The sequence below is a fragment of the Pleurodeles waltl genome, chromosome 5 (assembly GCF_031143425.1).
Source record: "Pleurodeles waltl isolate 20211129_DDA chromosome 5, aPleWal1.hap1.20221129, whole genome shotgun sequence".
NCBI classification, from domain to species: domain Eukaryota; kingdom Metazoa; phylum Chordata; class Amphibia; order Caudata; family Salamandridae; genus Pleurodeles; species Pleurodeles waltl.
The window spans coordinates 1,696,822,215-1,696,842,030 of record NC_090444.1 but is presented as its reverse complement, the minus strand read 5'-3'; the positions used below and the strand labels follow the sequence as shown (position 1 = coordinate 1,696,842,030).

The window sequence follows — 19,816 nt, the reverse complement described above, 5'->3', positions numbered from 1 at the left end:
GGCCACTGTGAGCATCTTCCAGAGTTCCTGTGCCTGGGTACATTCTGTGAGTTATTAGTCGGTCCTGGAAAGCCTTCCACTAACATGGCAATGGACTTGCTGCATTAGGTGAGCATCTGTTTCCTGTTTCTGGTGCTGCTGCAACTGGCCGTTATATTCTGCCAGACCAACAGTGTCTTTGAGAAACTGGAGGAGACATTGGGACTTGTTTTTAATAGTTTAAAGTCAGTTTGGTATTTCATCAGGAACACACAGTTTATTTAGTTTGTTAGCTAGGATTTAGAATTTAAGTTCTGTGGTTACACAGTAGGAAATGCACAAAACTAAAAAAATGCAAGCGCTCCCCTTTAACATTGTACCTGTAGAGAAAAAGTTGCCTTAACTTGTATCACCTTCAGAAATTGTTTTTATCAAACAACATTTTGTGTGGGGAGCTCTAGTCTGTGTGTGTAAGAATACGTATGTGTGTGTTTTTCATGATTCGGTAATCTATATTTCTCATGAGCAGTTTACAAAATGCCATCCATCAAGACTAACTTTGCGTTTGACTTCAGTGGTGCATGTGACCTATGCTATGTAAATATGGTCCTTGTGGCCTGAGCTTGAGGGGGGCCCACAGTGATCCAGTGATTGCCGCCCTGGCATCACTGTACCTCATCTAAATCTCCAAATGGATTGGTATTGATGATGCCTGTGTTTTGGAGAGCCGGTTGAGCAGGGTCAAACCGTGAGCACTTGTTTTTAATGCTGCAAATAAGATCATTCGCTAGTAATTGAAGAAATCCAATATGTATTGTTAGAATGTTGTTCACGTTATTTCTGGAGAGTAGCTTGCTCCTGTTCTCAACCACTCAGCTAGTGGTCAAAAAGTAACAACTGACTGGCTGATTCTTAAGTAATGAGTGTAGCAAAGGTGTGCAGGCACCCATTAAGTGAAGGTATAGCTGTGTATGATACACAGCCAAATGTGCAGTACAAGGTGTGGAGGCTCAACTAACATACTATAAATCTGCTTGGTTCCACAATTGTATGGCTCTGTACACACCTGTGAAAACTTGGAGAGAGCTTATGGACAGTGTGTAGCTGGGTCATTGTAAGGATACCATCATCTATTGATTGCTTAATATAAGTATATCACTACCATCTAATTTCACTCATGTACATATTATTTTTTTCTTCAAGGTTTTCAAGTTAAGAATTCTCTTGCTCAGTCAAACCTTTCTCAGACCCAGCTAGCAACCATTTGGTAAGTCTCTACACCTATTGATAGTATTTGAAATGTGCTTCAATCTGTTTGCGCTTTGTTATTCATATATGGTAAGCGTACATAGCAGCATTTAGTTATTTGGTAACCCCAGTACAGTTATTAGATTAAAAACTTGACTTGTTTTAAAAATCGAACAGCAGAAAACCTTGATTGTTACATTAAAAGCTACTTTATGCATTTGCAAATTACATTTAATAATTGATTCGTAGTGGAATTGTTGAATTATAAATGTTATGTATATAGTTATTTATCACACCCGCTATAGATTTTAAAGTTCTCAGAGGGTCACTTAGCAGAAAGAATATCTTTCTACAATAACCTGTGTGTTAATAGTCAAATTAGAGTGTTTTTTCTTCAGGAATATTCTCTGTTACGGTTTTTAATCGTTTCCCAGTTGTTGAGTAGTGTAGATATTTCACTATTCTTACAATTATGTTTTGATAGTTTAAATTATTATAACATTGAAACTTGACCAGTCATAAGTCTGAGCTGCAGTAGTATTCTCTGATAATTGATTTTGCAGTGAATGTAAAATCTACAGGTGAGTAGGGGATTAGTCACTTATTGAAGAACTCACAAAATCTACTGTCAGTCATTGACTAGCATTTTTTAAAATTTATGAAGTATTTCGCTTTTGGGACTTATGCAATACTCGACCTAAAATTTATCTTTCGACTTGTATGTCTTAGTAAATAGGCTTAAAATGACAAGCGATGGAGTAGTGGAAAGTAGGCCAGTACTGGCAGTTAGTGCTGTGTTTGTAAGCAAGTGATTGTCCAGCACAGTCAGAACAGTTCATGAAATGTTTAATAAAGCAAATGTTCTGCGTTTCTTTTGAACTGCACACCCTCAATTTCTCATTTCTAATGAATACTTCGAAATGCAGATACATCATCTTTAAGAGTACTTCATTCCAGAGTCTCTTCCTCTGTCAGTGTGCAGATAGGTTAGTGCCACAGCAAAGAACTCACATTAGTAGCCGGGATTCTGATTGTATTTCATGTCTTTCATGGCACTGCCATCTGCAAACATTAACCTGAATGCACAAACTTAGTTCCTTTTGAATATACTATAAATTATGTTCAGCTTTAGTGTTTCAAATAATTGTATTTCTTTTGGCTTTTTCTTTATTAACCAAAAGTGGTTAAAAACATACAACGTGCCATTGGATGTTAAAAGCAGCAATGCATTTCGGTGTCTTACCTTTGTTAGGGGGTGCTATTAGAAGATGGGTCTCTAGTTGGCAGAGGTATACACCCTGTCCAAGTAAGGACCATAATCCTAGTCAAATACACAACCTAAATGAACTGGTGGTCACCCTCTGGTAGCTTGGTGCAGAGCAGGCAGGCTAAACCTAGAAGGCTATGTGTAAAGTGTTTGTGCAGCACTCACACAGTAATCACAATGGAAACACCACAAAAATACTCCATGCAAGTGTAGAAAAATAAAACTTATGTTAGAGGGCATGTGTGGCTGTAGCTACACATGCTCTGCTTAGTCCTTCTATCTAGTGTTGGGTTCGGAGTGTTGCAAGTTGTTTTTCTTTAAAGAAGTGTTTTCTAGTCACAGGATCAAGTGACTCCTCCTTCTCGTGATACTGTGCATGAGCATCAACTCCTTTTGTTAGATTGTTTTCTTTCCGCCATTGGGTTCGGATGTGTGTATTTTAGCTCGGTCTTTTGACTTTTGACTAGTCTTCTACTTTATTGATTGTTTTGTTTCTCGATCGCGTCTTTTCATGTTTGGGCTAATCTCAACTCGTAGGTCTGAGCACCAACCGCACGTTCTCGCTCTTTTGGGTCTACCTCACCATGCAGCACAGGCAGGCATGCTGCGCTGATGGAACGGACAACGTTTTTTGTTTCTGCCCTTTGTGCCACGCAAAATTCCCCCACACTGACCAACTTCTGGTGTGTAACCTATGCCTCTCCGTGGCCCATTAAGAAGCTACTTGTGACTCCTGCAAATCCTTCCGGTTGAAGAAGAACCTTCGGGACCGAAGAGCTTGATGGATGAGATGGAGCATAAGACACTGGATGAAACTCCTGACATCCTAGGGGAGGAGCATACCGAGGAGGAGCCAGAGCAAGAGGAGGCCTTCTTGATCCAGGATTCTGACTTTGACGTCCAGTCAGATATTGAAAGCCGCAAGGTGACATCAGCGCAACCCGTGAGTACAGTGGCCCCTCCTAACCACCCTTAGACTGCTAAAAAGCTGTTTACAGAGGTTGCCGGACTGCCACTGCCATCACGCCATGGCCGGCTCCGAAATTAGCCAGGACCAAAACACTGTCTTTGGCATTGACCTCCAGCTACTCGGTTCGAGATATTGTTACCATCTAGATCCAAACTTCGGCACGAAGTACTTCGGCTTTGCGCTGTACAGCTTTCACCTCTGCTTCGCTGCAGACAAAAGAGCACCGACCCAAAACTTTGGTGCAGAAAACAAGGGAGCCAATATCTTCTGAGCAGAAAGACTGCAGCCATTCTTCAGCTACGCCGTCACCTGTTGAACCAGTTTTGGAGACCATGGACATTCAACAGAGCCACTTTAATTTCCAGGAGGGCACAGCACTGCTTCACCCATGTCACCTTGAAGAGGAAACTGTCATTCCAAGAGGCTTTGGACACTTCTTCACCTCCAGAGAAGATATCCAAGGATACAGCACACCTTACATGCCTTCTCCTCTCCCTCCTCCAGCACCTCCACTCCCTGCTTCTCCACCACCTCCCTGTCCTCCTCATTCACTTGCCTCACCTACTGCAGGAGATCTGACATCTAAGGGTTCCCCTGTTTATGCTAGAAATATTTGGGTGGGACACAGGACCCAGATCCATGGGACACATATGACCCTGATCCCATGTTAAGTACTGACCCAGGTTCGTACGCAGCACAGATCTCCCCACCAGAGGATAGTACATCCCACAAGCAGGTAGTAGCTGGGCAGCCTCCTTCCATAATGTTGAGCTGCACAGGGACCCTATCAAGCAGGATTTTCTGTTTGATACCCTTACATCCACACATAGGAATATCCATTTTCTCCCCGTGCTCCCTGGCATGCTTTGTCACGCAGGTAACATTTTTAAAGAACCTGTCTGCTGTAGGATTAACCCCCTTAGAGTAGATAAGAAGTAAAAGCCTGTTCCCTCTGACCCGCTATACATCAGGTCCTTCCAGACTTCCAGTCTGAACGGAAACGGGCCAATAGTCAGACCACAGGGGACTCTCCTCTTCCAGAAAGGAGAGTAAAAAGCTGGATACTTAGTCAAAAGGGTGGCTGCACAGGCAGCCAATCATTGTTGTATTGCCAGTTCACAGGCTTTGCTAGCCAGATATGACTGGGCTCACTGGAATGAGATGGAAGAGCTCCTCTAATTTCTCCCAGATGAACACTGCAAAAGAGGGCACCAGATTGTTGCAGAGGGGCAAACAATCACAAATAACTCTATCCTTTTTGCCCTAGATGCTGCAGACACAGCTGGACGCGTTGTAAACACTGGTGTTTTAATAAGGAGGCACACTTGGCTTTGATGTTCTGGGTGCTTAATATGCTGTTGGACAAGAAGCACCTTTTTGGCCCTCCAGTGGACTCCACTTTTAAGAAGCTAAAAAAAGATAAGGACACCGCAAAAGCCATGGGTTCTCTTCAGTCCCCCTCACAAATGGGCCCTTTTCGTTGCCCCACATTCAGAGATGGTTGCAAATCTACAACCTCAGAGGCGTCTACATCCCACTCTAGACAGCCTTCAACCTAATATTCTAGGTGTTTCTTCAGGGGAGCATATAGAGCAATAACAACCGAAGCAGGAGTAAGAGCACTGCTACCCGAGACTCTACCTCCACATCAAAACAGTGACGGCCCGTGCATCCCCCCCTTCCCCAGCACCCTCCCCTCACTCATCATCGGTTTCATACAGAATGGGTCAACATCACGACGGATCAATGGGTCCTTTCCATTATCCAACATGGTTACTGTCTGGAGCTCATTACCACTCCTCCAAACATTCCTCCTTGCTCTCTCAGATTATCTTACAAACATCTCACCCTTCTCAAACAAGAGGTACAGTCCCTTCTTCTCAAAGAGGCCATCGAGCCTCTTCCATTACCACACCAGGGATCAGGAGTATACTTATTATACTTCCTCATTCCCAAAACAAATGGCTGTCTCTGGCCTATTCTGGACTTCAGACCCTTAAATCACTAAATTCTCTCAGAACACTTTCACATGGTCACTCCTCAAGACCTTATTCCACTTCTACAACAGGGCCACTTAAAAGATGCCTACTTTCATATCTCCATCACCCTGCACATTGCAAATACCTAATAATGGTAATTGCAGGCAAATGTTACCAGTTCAGCGTCCTCCCTTTTGGAGACACCACTGCTCCCAGGGTCTTCACTACATGCTTAGCAGTTTTGGCCGCACACCTCAGAAGTCAAAACATACATGTGTTCCCATACTTAGACGACTGGCTCACCAAAGCCAGCACACTACCACAGTACCAATATCACACTCAGATGACAGTGGACGTGCTCCACACACTGGGATTCACAATCATCCTTGTCAAATTCCAACTCCAACCACTTCAGATACAGCCCTATCTAGGAGCTATTCTAAATGCAGAATTGGTGTAGCATACCCCAATCCTGCTTGGGTTCACAGTTTTCAATCTCTTCTCCCCCAGTTTCAGGAGAATCGTACCTATACAGTCAGGACTATCATATGCCTGTTAGGCATGATGGCCTCCTGCATTGACATAGTTTCCTATGTCAAACTCCACATTTGTCCTCTACAGCAGTGTCTGCATCGGCAGTAGTCTGTCACTGGGTAGCCACCGCTTATTTGGAGGGACTGCTTTACAGTCATGCAGAGCTTGTGTATCTACAACCACACATGCCATTGAATGGAAAATGTACTTGGCCAGTAAGCATCTGTTCGTGACATGTAGTGCTGTAGACTGACATGCGCCCTCTCTCCTCCCCGAACTCCTGTGGCCATTTCAGTTACATTATGCTTGTATAGAGTTATACATATATAGTTACATTTGCATGGCCATCTCTTTCTCTATACTTCCTGTACACTCCTTTTCTCACCCTCCTGCGCAAGAATAGTCTAACAAAGGAGTCAATGCCCATGTGCAGTATCACCAAGAAAGAGGAGTCACTCGATGCACTGACTCAAAAATGCTTCTTCGAAGAAAAGCAACTTAAAACACTCTGAACCCAACACTAGATGGCAGGAGTTTGCAGAGCATAGGAATTTACAGCACTACATGCACTACATGTCACGAACAGATTGACACTCCCCTTTGCTCGAATACCTGCAAGGATGGTTGCCACTGCAGGAGCTGTCAGCGGGCCACGCTCTCAGGGCCCGCAGTGCAGGGAGGGTGTTGGGCTGATGTGCAGGTAGGTGCTCCTGCTGTCCGGTGTCAGCGGGGCTTCTCACATGGTGCTGGATGGCGAGTAGGGCTATGGTGCAGCACTCATACGAGGTGCTTCTTCCGTCTGGGTGTCGGTGGTATCTCACTTGTGGTCCGTGGTGCTGGGAGACAGGTCACACTGTGGTGCAATCAGCTGGGGAAGTCCACCGGCACTTAGCTGATGGAGAGGCTTGCAGCAAACAGAGAGGGGAAATGCTGCTCCTAGTTTGATTAGTGAGCATGCGTCCCTCGGCACTGGGGAATGGGACGCTGTTGAGGATAGATGCAAGGCTCACTGCATGTCAGAGTCCAACGACAGTCACAGTGGGAGGAAATCTTTGATGTCCCTGAGATTTCCCCCAGAACAGGGGGTAAGCCAACAAGCCCTTGGAGGCACTCTGGAAATTGTTAAAAGTCATTGAGGTGTGGGACAAAGATCAGCAGGCAGCAAGGCAGTACAATGGAGAAGAGCAGCAGTTCCTAGGAAGAGTAAAATCTGGCAGAGTGGCAATCCTGGCACACAGCAGTCCTTACTCCAGGAGGGTTTCCTTCAGTCCAGCAAGTGTACTGACTTTAGTGTGTCAGAGGCCCAGTACTTGTACTAAAAAGTGCCTTTGATGTGGGAGATGACTTCAGAAGGTTTCTGTGAAGTGCACAGGTCCCCCTTTCAGCCCAGCTCCAGACTATCAGTTGGGGGGTAATCAGCCCCTTTGTGTGGGCTCTGGCCACAACCCTTTGAGATGTAAGTGGGAGCCCTTTGCAACCTCCTCTCCAGGAAGATCCATCAGTATTCTGATGAAAATCCTGTATTGTGGGGGTCTGAAGGGAATGCACAAGTGTAGCTGTCGCCTAGCCCAAGCCAGACATGTATTGGACATATGCTGTTGCACACAGGGCAGTGAGAGCAGAAAAATGCCCACTTTCTAAAAGTGGCATTTCTAAAATAATAATAAATCTGCGTGTACCAGTAGAGCGGTTTTATTATTACCATTCCAATGGTACTAAACACAATGCAGCCACACACCTCGTATGAGGAATTGCAGCTTTAAAGTATTATAAGGAATTCCCACAGCTGGCCTATGAGAGGGGCGGGTCTCACAGTATTGAAAAATGAGTTCAGGAGTTTTTCCTTACCAGCAAATGAAAAACATGAAAGTACATGTCCTGTTTTTCACTTACACGACACCCTACCCTATGAGCTACCTGGGGGTTACTTTGGGGGAATTTATATGTAAGAAAAGTAGAGTTTTAAGGCTTGGCAAGAGGTCTTAAATGCCAAGTTGTGGTGGCAGTGAGACTTGGCTGACAGGCTCTGCAGGGACGGGCGTGAAACATGTTTACAGGGGTACTTAAGTGGGTGGCACAAACAGTGGTGCAGGCCCATTAGAAGTATTCAATTCACAGGCCCTGGTATATGGTATGCCACCTTGGAAGAGACTTACATATGAATTAAATATGCCTATTGTTCATTAATGTTACCATGTTTTAGGGAAGAAGCAAATGCACTTTAACACTGATTAGCAGTGATAAAAAGCTCAAGAGTCCTAAGGCCAACCAAAAGATACAGCAACAATACAGGAGGTAAAGGCAGAGTCGGGGGGGATGACCACCCTTAGGGTGCCAGGTCTAACAGGGAAGTGAACCTGCAACAAAACGTGTGGAAAAAAACTCCCATTACTATAGTTTGTATATTTGCTGTGCATGGATATCTCATTGAATGTATACCAGATTTTGCCAATATATCTATTGCTTCAAACCAAAAGAAACCATTTGGTTAAGCAGCTAACGTTAAAATTGTGACTTTTTTAAAAACATTGTTGATAATTTATCTGTGTTTACACAATAATCCCCCGACTCCTATGGAAAGACAATAAAAATAGACTTTGTTTGGCAAACATCACTCAAAAATGTCATAATGCAGCACTGAACGTGTCATGGAGTTGAATTCATGTCAGTATGTTATCATTAGGAACATATTTCACAGTATGTTGAGGAAAAATCAAGGGCATGTAGGACCAGAAGATGGAATACCCATGTTGGGGCTGAAGAGTGAGTTCACGCCTCACATGTGGAGACTTGGTCTCCAGGGAACACTCAGCTTGGAAAATATTTTCTCATGATTGGTATTCCAGTAACTCTCTGGACCTCCAGGGATAAATGCACATTGCTGAGAATCCACCCAGTTTCAGTGTTATTTAAAAAAATCCTTGCTTGGTAGTGGTCAATCATGCCTCTTTGTCCCTCCTTTTTAGGGTCGAGCCCCTGAGCGCATGCGAGATGCTGTCAGTTCATTAAAGGGATTGGAGCCCACTAGTCCTTCGCCATTTGTTGGTTTGTGTGGCACTCTAGTTTACAGCCTTGTAATTCGTCAAGGCATGTCTGGCATAATTTCCAGTCCTCTATGTGGAGCAGGGATCAAGCACTAATTGATTTCAACTTAATTAGTGCCAGCCTGCTGCTCCCGATGTGATTGAGGTAATTTTTTGTTCTAACTCAAAATGCCCCACAAACAGAAGGCTTGTGACTGGCAAAAACGTGTCCAACAGGACAAACAAAATTAAAAGTTTTATTTTTTAAAGCTAACTTTATTTTATTTTGTTAAGTCGTCTTTTCTCAGTTTCCACTCGTGTTTTTTATTTTGTTTTAGCTCGTGGGTGCTGTTGTCAAAAGATGACAGTTAACTTATTCGAAATATGTGAAATCTATTGCATTGCAAATGCTTGTTCTCTTTGACAGCGGGCTTTTTTTTTTTCTTCTTATTTTCCTGCTCATGTTCGGCGAAGCTTCCCTTTTCATTTGCAGAGCATTCTTGCTCTCAGCTTAGCTTCACTCCAGTGCTGTTTCTGTAAACAGGGCTGTAAAACTTGCTGTTATCTCGACCGAAATCAAAAGCCAGAAGGCGCGTTTTCATGCCTCAACCCCCTCATCACTGCTTGCCCCTCCTGACATATCTTTTTCTTAACAATTGCATGATGTTTAGCATCCCGCCGCGACTCGAACCCAGTTCCCCAATCTGAAAGTCAGCTGCTCTAGCCGTTATGCCACATCCACATTGATGGGACTGATTCTAGCAACAATCTTGATGTTTTGTCTCTAATTTCGTGCTGTGTTGGCCAAAATAAATATAAATAATGCTGAAGAGGCTCCTCATTCTCATGATCGCCATTGGGCAAGCCTATTTTCATATGTACTTTTCAAATATATATTTGTTTAATAATCATTTATTTTATCCCATTTAAAACCTCTTATCTTACTCACTTATGAAGCTATTATTTCCCAAGTTGGAGCCTTTGTTTAGCATTTTCACTTGTTTCGATGTAAGTATAATTGTAAGCTTTTGTTTACGATTTCCTTCCTTGAGGGAATCAGACGTTGTGTTAATATATTAGAGTAATGCTACTTTCAGCTCTGTCGTTTAGCTTGTATGGTGGCCTAAGGTACTCTACAATCCCTTACCCTAATGTAAACGACAGTCCAATGGAAAAGCCCCATTCAGTGAGTCTTACACGCTGTCGGCATCCTGTTTTTTTGTTGTTGTTTTTTTTTAACTATTTACTAATGAACCTGCCATTAACCAAAGTAGACAGAAGGTAACTTTCCGAATAATCTTTCAGTTTATAAAGCTCCTTGATTTTTCTACCTGCAGTATAAGTCATGCGCCTCCTTTAGTAGATGTTTTCTGCCACGCTAAGTTAAACTAGTTATCATTTCAGCATCCATGGACTGTAACAGACTTGTCCAGAATATTGTTTAAATGCTTTCTGTGATAATGTTTGGGTGGTACAGGGTTAGTACCACTAATGTATTTCTTACAGATGTCCATTGTGTGTCAAACCGATGAATAAAGCTTAAAAGAAAAGGAGTTTCAGTTCTTTCTGTATGGCACTTCTATAGTTGGTGGCTGGCATGCGTGTTGAGCCCGCCAGACATATTTGGAATTCCCCAGCTCTTTTTTTTCCCTTTTTTTCTATTTGGTTACATGGCTTGTCAGCCAGTATTGCAGTGACTGCTTTGAAATTTCATCATCAACTTCAGCACAGATCGTATGTGCAACTGCTTTACAATCACCACCCCCCAAAAACACACTTTTGAAAACAACCCGTAATTGTGAAATGCACTCTAAAGGCAGGGTATTTCTGTTCAGTAGTTGTTTTTGGCTTTTTTGTTTTGCAAAGCAGGCATATTTCTTGTTTAAAAAGTAATATTTTTCAGTCATGTGCGGAACGGCTTTCTGGCATGGCGGGAGAGCCGATACTACAATATTCACTGCACTTGGAAACCACCATCAAACCATTCAGTACTGTGCACTCTTTCTGTTTAGGTCATCTCTGGTTCCCCAAACCAAGTTGGAAGGGGACCCCAAAATAATAACCTCTCCCACCATTCGGTGTCTTTTTTAACTCCCTCATCGCTGGAACTTTTGTTTTACAGCTGGGAGTACTTGTGTTTTAAGGGCCTTGTTTGTAATAATATTCTAGTAGGCCTGCAAGCCCTGAAAATGTGTAATGCACTACACCCTTTAGGGGCCATATGTATGGTTACAATGCATTACTTTCTGTCATTCTGTTTTCATGTGGTTATGCCCCCTAGGGGCTCACTGTATGGTTACATGACCATGTTTCTTCCAAATGCTATTTTTGTTGTGGTGCCCTCTAGGGACTGTTTTGAGCATTACAGTCTAATGCCAAAAGTTTATTTGTGACAAAGGTTATTATTGAGTTTAGATAATGATTACATATGTTTTATTCATCTCTCCTAATTGCAGTTGTGACCATGATTCAGGCCACCATAATATCCTTATTACACTACGACTGTTTGAACACACTTGATATGTTTGGGTGACTCTTTTATCTTACTTCTCATGTTACTCCTCTATGGATGTCTTGTGTCTTTTTTTTGGGAATTGTTTTGGCCAGCCAGCATCTCTGATGGTGAGATGGTGAAAGTGGTATTCTATTGGAATTAGAATGGCAGATTTAAAGTCAATGCTAAATGGCAACATTTTCATTTTTTGCTGCAGATAGAGGAAAAAGGTAAATGGAAGTGTTTTAGTTGTATGCAGGTCCACTGGACTTATGCGGCAGAAAATAACCAAATTATGAGGCAGGGTTGACCAATTTATGTGGCAAGAAAAGTCTGATTATGCATATACAGCAGCAGTAGATCTAACTCTTGTAAATGAGAGACCTATTGCATTGCAAATGCTTGTTATAATTGTGTTTGAAGTGGAGTATTTAGGCACAAATAACATTTTTTATGTTCTTTGGGTTTTAACAAATTTTCTCTGGCAATATTGGAAACTCTTTCTGTTGTGTTCAGCACTTTTGGTATACTAAATGGATTTGAGGGTGTCTTCACTGCATATGTTTAGAAGTACCGCTGGCTTTCTATTGATGTTAGTGGTGAGTTTCTTTCTACAATATTTCGCTTGAAGTTTAGTGATGTTTATTTCTAACTTGTCAGTATTGTTCATCCAATTTGTTTTTTAAATATATATTTTCTGTAAAGACCCTGCATCTGTTCCTCATTGTAAATGTTACATAACTCTAATTTGGTCAAGAAAAGGTTAGCTTAGGGAGGGGTCTGCTGTAGATCCCACTGACATTCCATTACATTAGCGAAAGTATTGTTTGCACTTTTGCATCTATCAAAATAACTATGATAAAGTGTATAGGATAACAATTGCATCAATAAACCTGAATTAGGTTAATTGACCAGATTATTCAGGCGTTCCAATATGATTTTCTGTTCGATGCAGGTAAAAAGAGCTTGTTGATGAGAGGTTTATTTAGTAATTCCATCATTATCCAAAAATGTGATTTGTGAGAGCTTATTAAGCAGGTTAGTGCGAATCAAATATGCTGGTATTATTTGTTAATGGTCTGTAAACAGTTTATATCTCAATGTTTTTGTGGCCAGACCAAAACTTGTCATTATTATTCTTAATGGAAGATCCTTCAAATCTTTGTGTCTCTTTGGCAAGATATTTATTTGTGGACTACTATGGCCAGGCATGCAAAAAGAATAGTTTGACGTGTCTGTTAGTCAAATCCTTTTATTCAACTTCTCTAAAAATGTTTGCAAATAAGCATGGAAAAATTGTTTCTCAACTTCTATAAAGAGTAAATAGGTATTTTCATCTTTTACATGGTCTCCTAAGTTTGTGGCATAATTAGCGGTAGCCATAGCTACGAATGATTCAGCCTTATGTGCCATATGAAAAGTTAAATTGGTAACGTTTGGGACTAAACTGATTATTCCTCTCTGCTTTTGTGTTAAATTATCAATGCCCTTCTTTTTTTGGAAGTGAAAAAGTTCCTGTGGTACCAAATTTTCAAACAAATCAATTGTTTTGTGACTGCTGTGAGGCATTTCTTGTACATCTGAGTATCTTTGCTCATAGGTTTTTTAATGTTTAAAAAAAATGACAGTCTGATTACTCTCATGTATGTAAATGTCATTTCCAAGATATTGAAATTCTAAGTGTCCACAGAGGGTGTTCTCCCTTGGGAAAAAAAATCTGTGCCAGTAAATTATCTAGAAGACATATTCATGGTCTTTTTTTCACTTCTGTGATTTCTTTTGTTTAATTAGTTTATTTCTCCTCCTGGGTTGTCATAGACTGCTGGGATTAGTTCTAAAAGGAGTGCTCTTTTGAAACTGATGATAATCAGATTCACAATGAATGTTTTTATAAAGGCATGGGCGCCGCCAGTTTTAGCAGAATTATATTAATGCTTTCACTGAAAATCTTTACATGTTTTGGCAGGGAGAGAATGGCTTGTTAAATGTATCAACATCAGTCTTGGAATGGTAACTGACCTTCATATACACCACCAAGCCACATTTCCACAATTATGTACTATATATTTGATTTGAAATGATTAACACTTGTTGACGCATCATTTGAAAAATATAAAAATACAAGTATTTCCCACCTTTTTTTTTTTTTTTAAAGCGACAGATTTATGTAAATATTTTGAAGAAAACAATGTTTGAAGAAAAAGTATTGATGTATTTAAATTGAAAGCTAAGAAACTTTGTTTGGCGTTCTACTGTCTCCTGTTTTTACAGGTCTTTATCAGACATTGATGGTGATGGGAAGCTAAGAGCTGATGAGTTTGTTCTAGCCATGCATTTAACCGACATGGCCAAAGCAGGGCGTCCTTTGCCATTGACTCTACCTCCAGAACTTGTCCCACCTTCTTTCAGGCAAGTTACTAATCATATTTCTCAATTACTGTTCCGAAGAAAAGCAGGTGAATGCAAAGAATATATATTTTTAAATATTGATTTGTTTTTTGGGGAAATAGTTGTGACCCTACAGATGACCTCCCATCATATTGACTGGTTGCGGAGCATTTTTACCTGACGTCATATTTCGTCACATATTGTGCAGCCATGAGTCAAAGCGCAAGACTCCTTAAGTAACGAACTTGTGTGTTCTTGACAAAAATATATGTATGTGATGTAAGAATAATAAAATACTTATTTGCCACAGTGATAAGGAAGCTGTGTATATCACCAGACTCATTGTTGCAGTTCTGTGGGGTGCACTATACTATTTATTACTATTGTTAATTCTCATACGGAGGTCTAGGTTGTGAGTGATGCATGTATGGTTTTTGCCATGGAGTTGCTGAATGTGTACCTCTTTTATTGATTTAAAACAAGGATTCACATAATTAAATGTGTACAGAAAGGTAAAACCACATTGAAGAGACTTGCTAAATATTGACAAGACATTGTAACATGCAATCTGTCAGACAAAAAAGTTTGTCTTTTGTGTGTGTATATATATTTATATATATATATATATATATGTATAAAATTAGCGACCTCTAGTAGGTAAATATATGTTCGGTGGCATGTGTAGCTGCAGATACACATGCTGTGCATAGTCCGCCGTCTGGTGTTGGGTCGGAGTGTTACAAGTTGTTTTTCTTCGAAGAAGTCTTTTCGAGTCACGAGACCGAGGGACTCCTCCCACTTCAGTTCCATTGCGCATTGGCGTCGACTCCATCTTAGATTGTTTTTTTTCCGCCATCGGGTTCGGACGTGTTCCTTTTCGCTCCGTGTTTCGGGTCGGAAAGTTAGTCAGAATCAACGGAAAATTTGTCGGTATTGTTTTGTTCGGTATCGGGATAGTTAGGGCAAATCGACACCGAGCCTTAAAGAGCTCCGGTAACCCTTCGGGGTATTTTCGATCCCCCGTCGGGGCCTGGTCGGCCCGACCGCGTGCAACATCGAGACTGATGGAATGGACCCCGTTCCGATTCTGTCCTAAATGCCACAGTAAATATCCTTATACAGACCAACATTTGGTCTGTAACTTGTGCCTGTCCCCCGAGCAAGGAAGAGTCGTGTGAGGCCTGTCGCGCGTTTCGGTCGAGAAAAACGCTCAGGGACCGAAGAGCCAGGAGGTTGCAGATGGCTTCCACGCCGACAGGACAACAAGGGTTCGAGGAGGAGGAAGAAGAAGAAACTTTCTCCATCCGCGAATCGGATTCCGAAGAATTCGACGTCGACGAGCAACCAACCGTGAGTAAGACGTCGAAAGAAAGATCACACGAACAAACAGACAAAGCCCAGGGGACGCCACTGCCAACAGGCCATGGCATAACCCATAAAGTAGGTGACCGTCCATCGGCACCGAAAAAGGGCGAGCTGGTGCCGAAGTCGTCTGACTCAGGTCGAGACACAGGCACGCAACACTCTCGGGACCGAGAGAGTGGTGCAGAAAAGGCTCGACACCGAGATAGCGGCACCGAAGCTACTCGACACAGAGACAGCGGCACCGAAGCTGCTCGGCACAGAGATAGCGGCACCGAAGATGGTCGGCACCGAGAGGCCAAGACACCGAAAAAGAGAAAGATCTCGTCGGAGCCGAAAACAACTAAAGACACGGTTTCGGTGCCAAAACACCCGGCAACCGAACCAAAAACCAGTTCCTACTCAGAGGAACAATCACTGTCCTCCCAACTAAGAAGACACAGATTTGAGGAGGAATTATAAACTACAGAGGTAGATCACACGCAAAAGCGGATCTTTATCCAAAGGGGTACAGGGAAAATCAGCACTCTTCCCCCAATCAGGAAAAGGAAACTTGACTTCCAGCAACAAGACAAGCCACCACAAGCAAAGGTGGTAAAGAGGGTAACTCCACCACCCTCTCCACCACAGTCAACGCATGTATCACCGGCACAGACTCCACCACAATCACCAGCTCATACCACCATGAGCCAGGATGATCAGGAAGCATGGGACCTCTATGATGCTCCAGTATCGGACAATAGTCCAGAGTCGTACCCAACTAAACCCTCACCACCTGAGGACAGTACAGCATATGCACAGGTGGTAGCTAGGGCAGCCGAATTTCATAATGTATCTCTACATTCGGAGCCTATTGAGGATGACTTCCTCTTTAACACCCTGTCCTCCACCCACAGCCATTATCAAAGCCTTCCCATGCTCCCGGGAATGCTAAGCCACGCTAAACAGATTTTCAAGGAGCCTGTTAAAAGCAGAGCAATAACTCCAAGGGTGGAGAAAAAATACAAGGCACCGCCCACAGACCCTGCTTTTATTACATCACAACTGACACCAGATTCAGTAGTCGTAGGAGCAGCTCGTAAAAGAGCCAACTCGCATACATCAGGCGACGCACCACCTCCGGACAAGGAGAGCCGCAAGTTTGATGCAGCTGGGAAAAGGGTTGCAGCACAAGCTGCAAATCAGTGGCGCATCGCCAACTCGCAAGCACTCCTAGCGCGATACGACAGGGCCCATTGGGACGAGATGCAGCATCTCATCAAGCACCTCCCCAAAGAATTCCAGAAACGAGCGAAACAAGTGGTTGAAGAGGGGCAAAATATCTCCAACAACCAAATACGTTCTTCTATGGATGCAGCAGATACAGCTGCAAGAACAATAAATACTGCTGTGACAATAAGGAGGCACGCATGGCTGCGCACATCTGGCTTCAAACCTGAGATACAACAGGCAGTGCTCAATATGCCGTTCAATGAACAGCAATTGTTTGGCCCAGAAGTGGACACTGCAATTGAAAAATTAAAGAAGGACACTGACACAGCCAAAGCCATGGGCACACTCTATTCCCCGCAGGGCAGAGGCACATTTGGCACATTTCGCAAAACAACTTTCAGAGGAGGGTTTCGAGGTCAAGCCACAGAAGCCAGCACCTCACAAACAAGACCACCTACCTACCAGGGACAATATCAAAGGGGTGGTTTTCGAGGCCAATACAGAGGGGGCCAATTCCCAAGAAACCGGGGAAAGTTTCAAGGTCCCAAAACCCCTCAAAATAAACAGTGACTCACAGGTCACACAACCCCTTCACACAACACCAGTGGGGGGAAGACTAAGCCAGTTCCACAAATCATTGGAGGAAATAACAACAGACACTTGGGTCTTAGCAATTATCCAACATGGTTATTGCATAGAATTTCTCCAACTCCCTCCAAACGTCCCACCGAAAACACACAATATGTCAAAACAGAATATAGACCTTCTAGGACTAGAAGTTCAAGCATTACTGCAAAAAGACGCAATAGAATTAGTACCAAAAACACAAAAGAACACAGGAGTTTACTCACTGTACTTTCTAATACCGAAAAAGGACAAAAGTCTGAGACCAATATTAGATCTCAGAACACTAAACACCTACATCAAATCAGACCACTTTCACATGGTCACGTTACAAGACGTAATACCACTACTGAAACACAAGACTACATGACAACGTTAGATCTAAAAGACGCGTATTTCCATATACCGATACATCCCTCGCACAGGAAATACCTAAGGTTCGTATTCAAAGGAATACATTACCAATTCAAAGTGTTGCCATTCGGAATAACAACAGCACCAAGAGTCTTTACAAAATGTCTAGCAGTAGTAGCTGCACATATCAGGAGGCAGCAAATACACGTGTTCCCGTACCTAGACGATTGGTTAATCAAAACCAACTCGCTAACAAAGTGTTCACACCACACAGATTATGTTATACAAACCCTTTACAAACTGGGTTTCTCCATCAACTATGCAAAGTCACACCTTTTGCCGTGTCAAACACAGCAATACTTAGGAGCGACAATCAACACAACAAAAGGGATAGCCACTCCAAGTCCACAAAGGGTTCAACATTTTCACAAGGTGATACAAGCTATGTATCCAACACAAAAGATACACGCAAAGATGGTATTAAAACTCCTAGGCATGATGTCCTCATGCATAGCCATTGTCCCAAACGCAAGATTGCACATGCGGCCCTTACAACAGTGCCTAGCATCACAATGGTCACATGCACAGGGTCAACTTCTAGATCTGGTGTTGATAAACCGCCAAACATACATCTCGATTCTATGGTGGAACAGTACAAATTTAAACAAAGGGCGGCCTTTCCAAGACCCAGTGCCACAATACGTGATAACAACAGATGCTTCCATGACAGGGTGGGTAGCACACCTCAATCAACACAGCATCCAAGGACAATGGGACGTACATCAAAGAAAGTTTCATATAAATCACCTAGAATTGTTAGCAGTATTTCTAGCGTTGAAAGCATTCCAACCAATGATAACCCACAAATACATTCTTGTCAAAACAGACAACATGACGACAATGTATTATTTAAACAAACAGGGGGGAACACACTCGACACAGTTGTGTCTCCTAACACAAAAAATATGGCATTGGGCAATTCACAACCACATTCGCCTAATAGCTCAGTTTATTCCAGGGATCCAGAACCAGCTAGCAGACAATCTCTCTCGGGATCACCAACAGGTCCACGAATGGGAAATTCACCCCCAAATCCTGAACACTTACTTCCAAATTTGGGGAACACCTCAAATAGATCTATTTGCAACAAAAGAAAACTCAAAATGCCAAAACTTCGCATCCAGGTACCCACCCCGGCAATCTCAAGGCAATGCTCTATGGATGAATTGGTCAGGGATATTTGTGTACGCTTTTCCCCCTCTCCCTCTCCTTCCATATCTAGTAAACAGACTGAGTCAAAACAAACTCAAACTCATACTAATAGCACCAACATGGGCAAGACAACCTTGGTATACCACACTACTAGACCTGTCAGTAGTACCTCATGTCAAACTACCCAACAGGCCAGATCTGTTAACACAACACAACACAAACAACAGATCAGGCATCCAAACCCAGCATCACTGAATCTAGCAATTTGGCTCCTGAAATCCTAGAATTTGGACACTTAAACCTCACACAAGAGTGTATGGAGGTCATAAAACAAGCTAGAAGACCATCCACTAGACACTGCTATGCAAGTAAATGGAAAAGATTTGTTTGTTACTGCCATAATAATCAAGTCCAACCATTGCATGCATCTCCAAAAGATGTAGTAGGATATTTACTACATTTACAAAAATCAAATCTAGCTTTCTCTTCCATAAAAATACATCTCGCAGCAATATCTGCTTACCTGCAGATTACTCATTCAACTTCCCTATTTAGAATACCTGTCATTAAAGCGTTTATGGAGGGCCTAAAGAGAATTATACCACCAAGGACACCACCTGTTCCTTCATGGAACCTCAACATTGTCTTAACAAGGCTCATGGGTCCACCTTTCGAACCCATGCATTCTTGTGAAATGCAATACTTCACGTGGAAAGTTGCATTTCTCATTGCCATCACATCTCTAAGAAGAGTAAGTGAAATACAGGCGTTTACCATACAAGAACCATTTATTCAAATACACAAAAATAAGGTTGTTCTAAGAACAAATCCAAAATTCTTACCAAAGGTTATCTCACCGTTCCACTTAAACCAAACAGTGGAATTACCAGTGTTCTTCCCACAGCCAGATTCAGTAGCTGAAAGAGCACTACATACATTAGACATCAAGAGAGCGCTAATGTACTACATTGACAGGACAAAAGAAATTAGGAAGACAAAACAACTATTTATTGCCTTCCAAAAACCTCATACAGGAAATCCAATTTCAAAACAAGGTATCGCCAGATGGATAGTAAAGTGCATCCAAACCTGCTATCTTAAAGCAAAGAGAGAACTGCCTATTACACCAAAGGCACACTCAACCAGAAAGAAAGGTGCTACTATGGCCTT

The 19,816-nt window shown here is 42.4% G+C and overlaps 1 protein-coding gene across 6 annotated transcripts in view; it reads left to right on the top strand.

Annotated features, from left to right (window-relative positions):
* Positions 1–19,816, top strand: part of ITSN2 (intersectin 2) — a 1,003,157-nt gene that overhangs the window by 283,734 nt on the left and 699,607 nt on the right. For all 6 annotated transcript variants that reach the window (XM_069236034.1, XM_069236039.1, XM_069236035.1 and 3 more), the window contains 2 exons: positions 1,183–1,246; positions 13,766–13,903. In XM_069236034.1, coding sequence (XP_069092135.1) covers positions 1,183–1,246; positions 13,766–13,903 — 202 coding nt within the window. The remainder of the gene's footprint in view (positions 1–1,182; positions 1,247–13,765; positions 13,904–19,816) is intronic.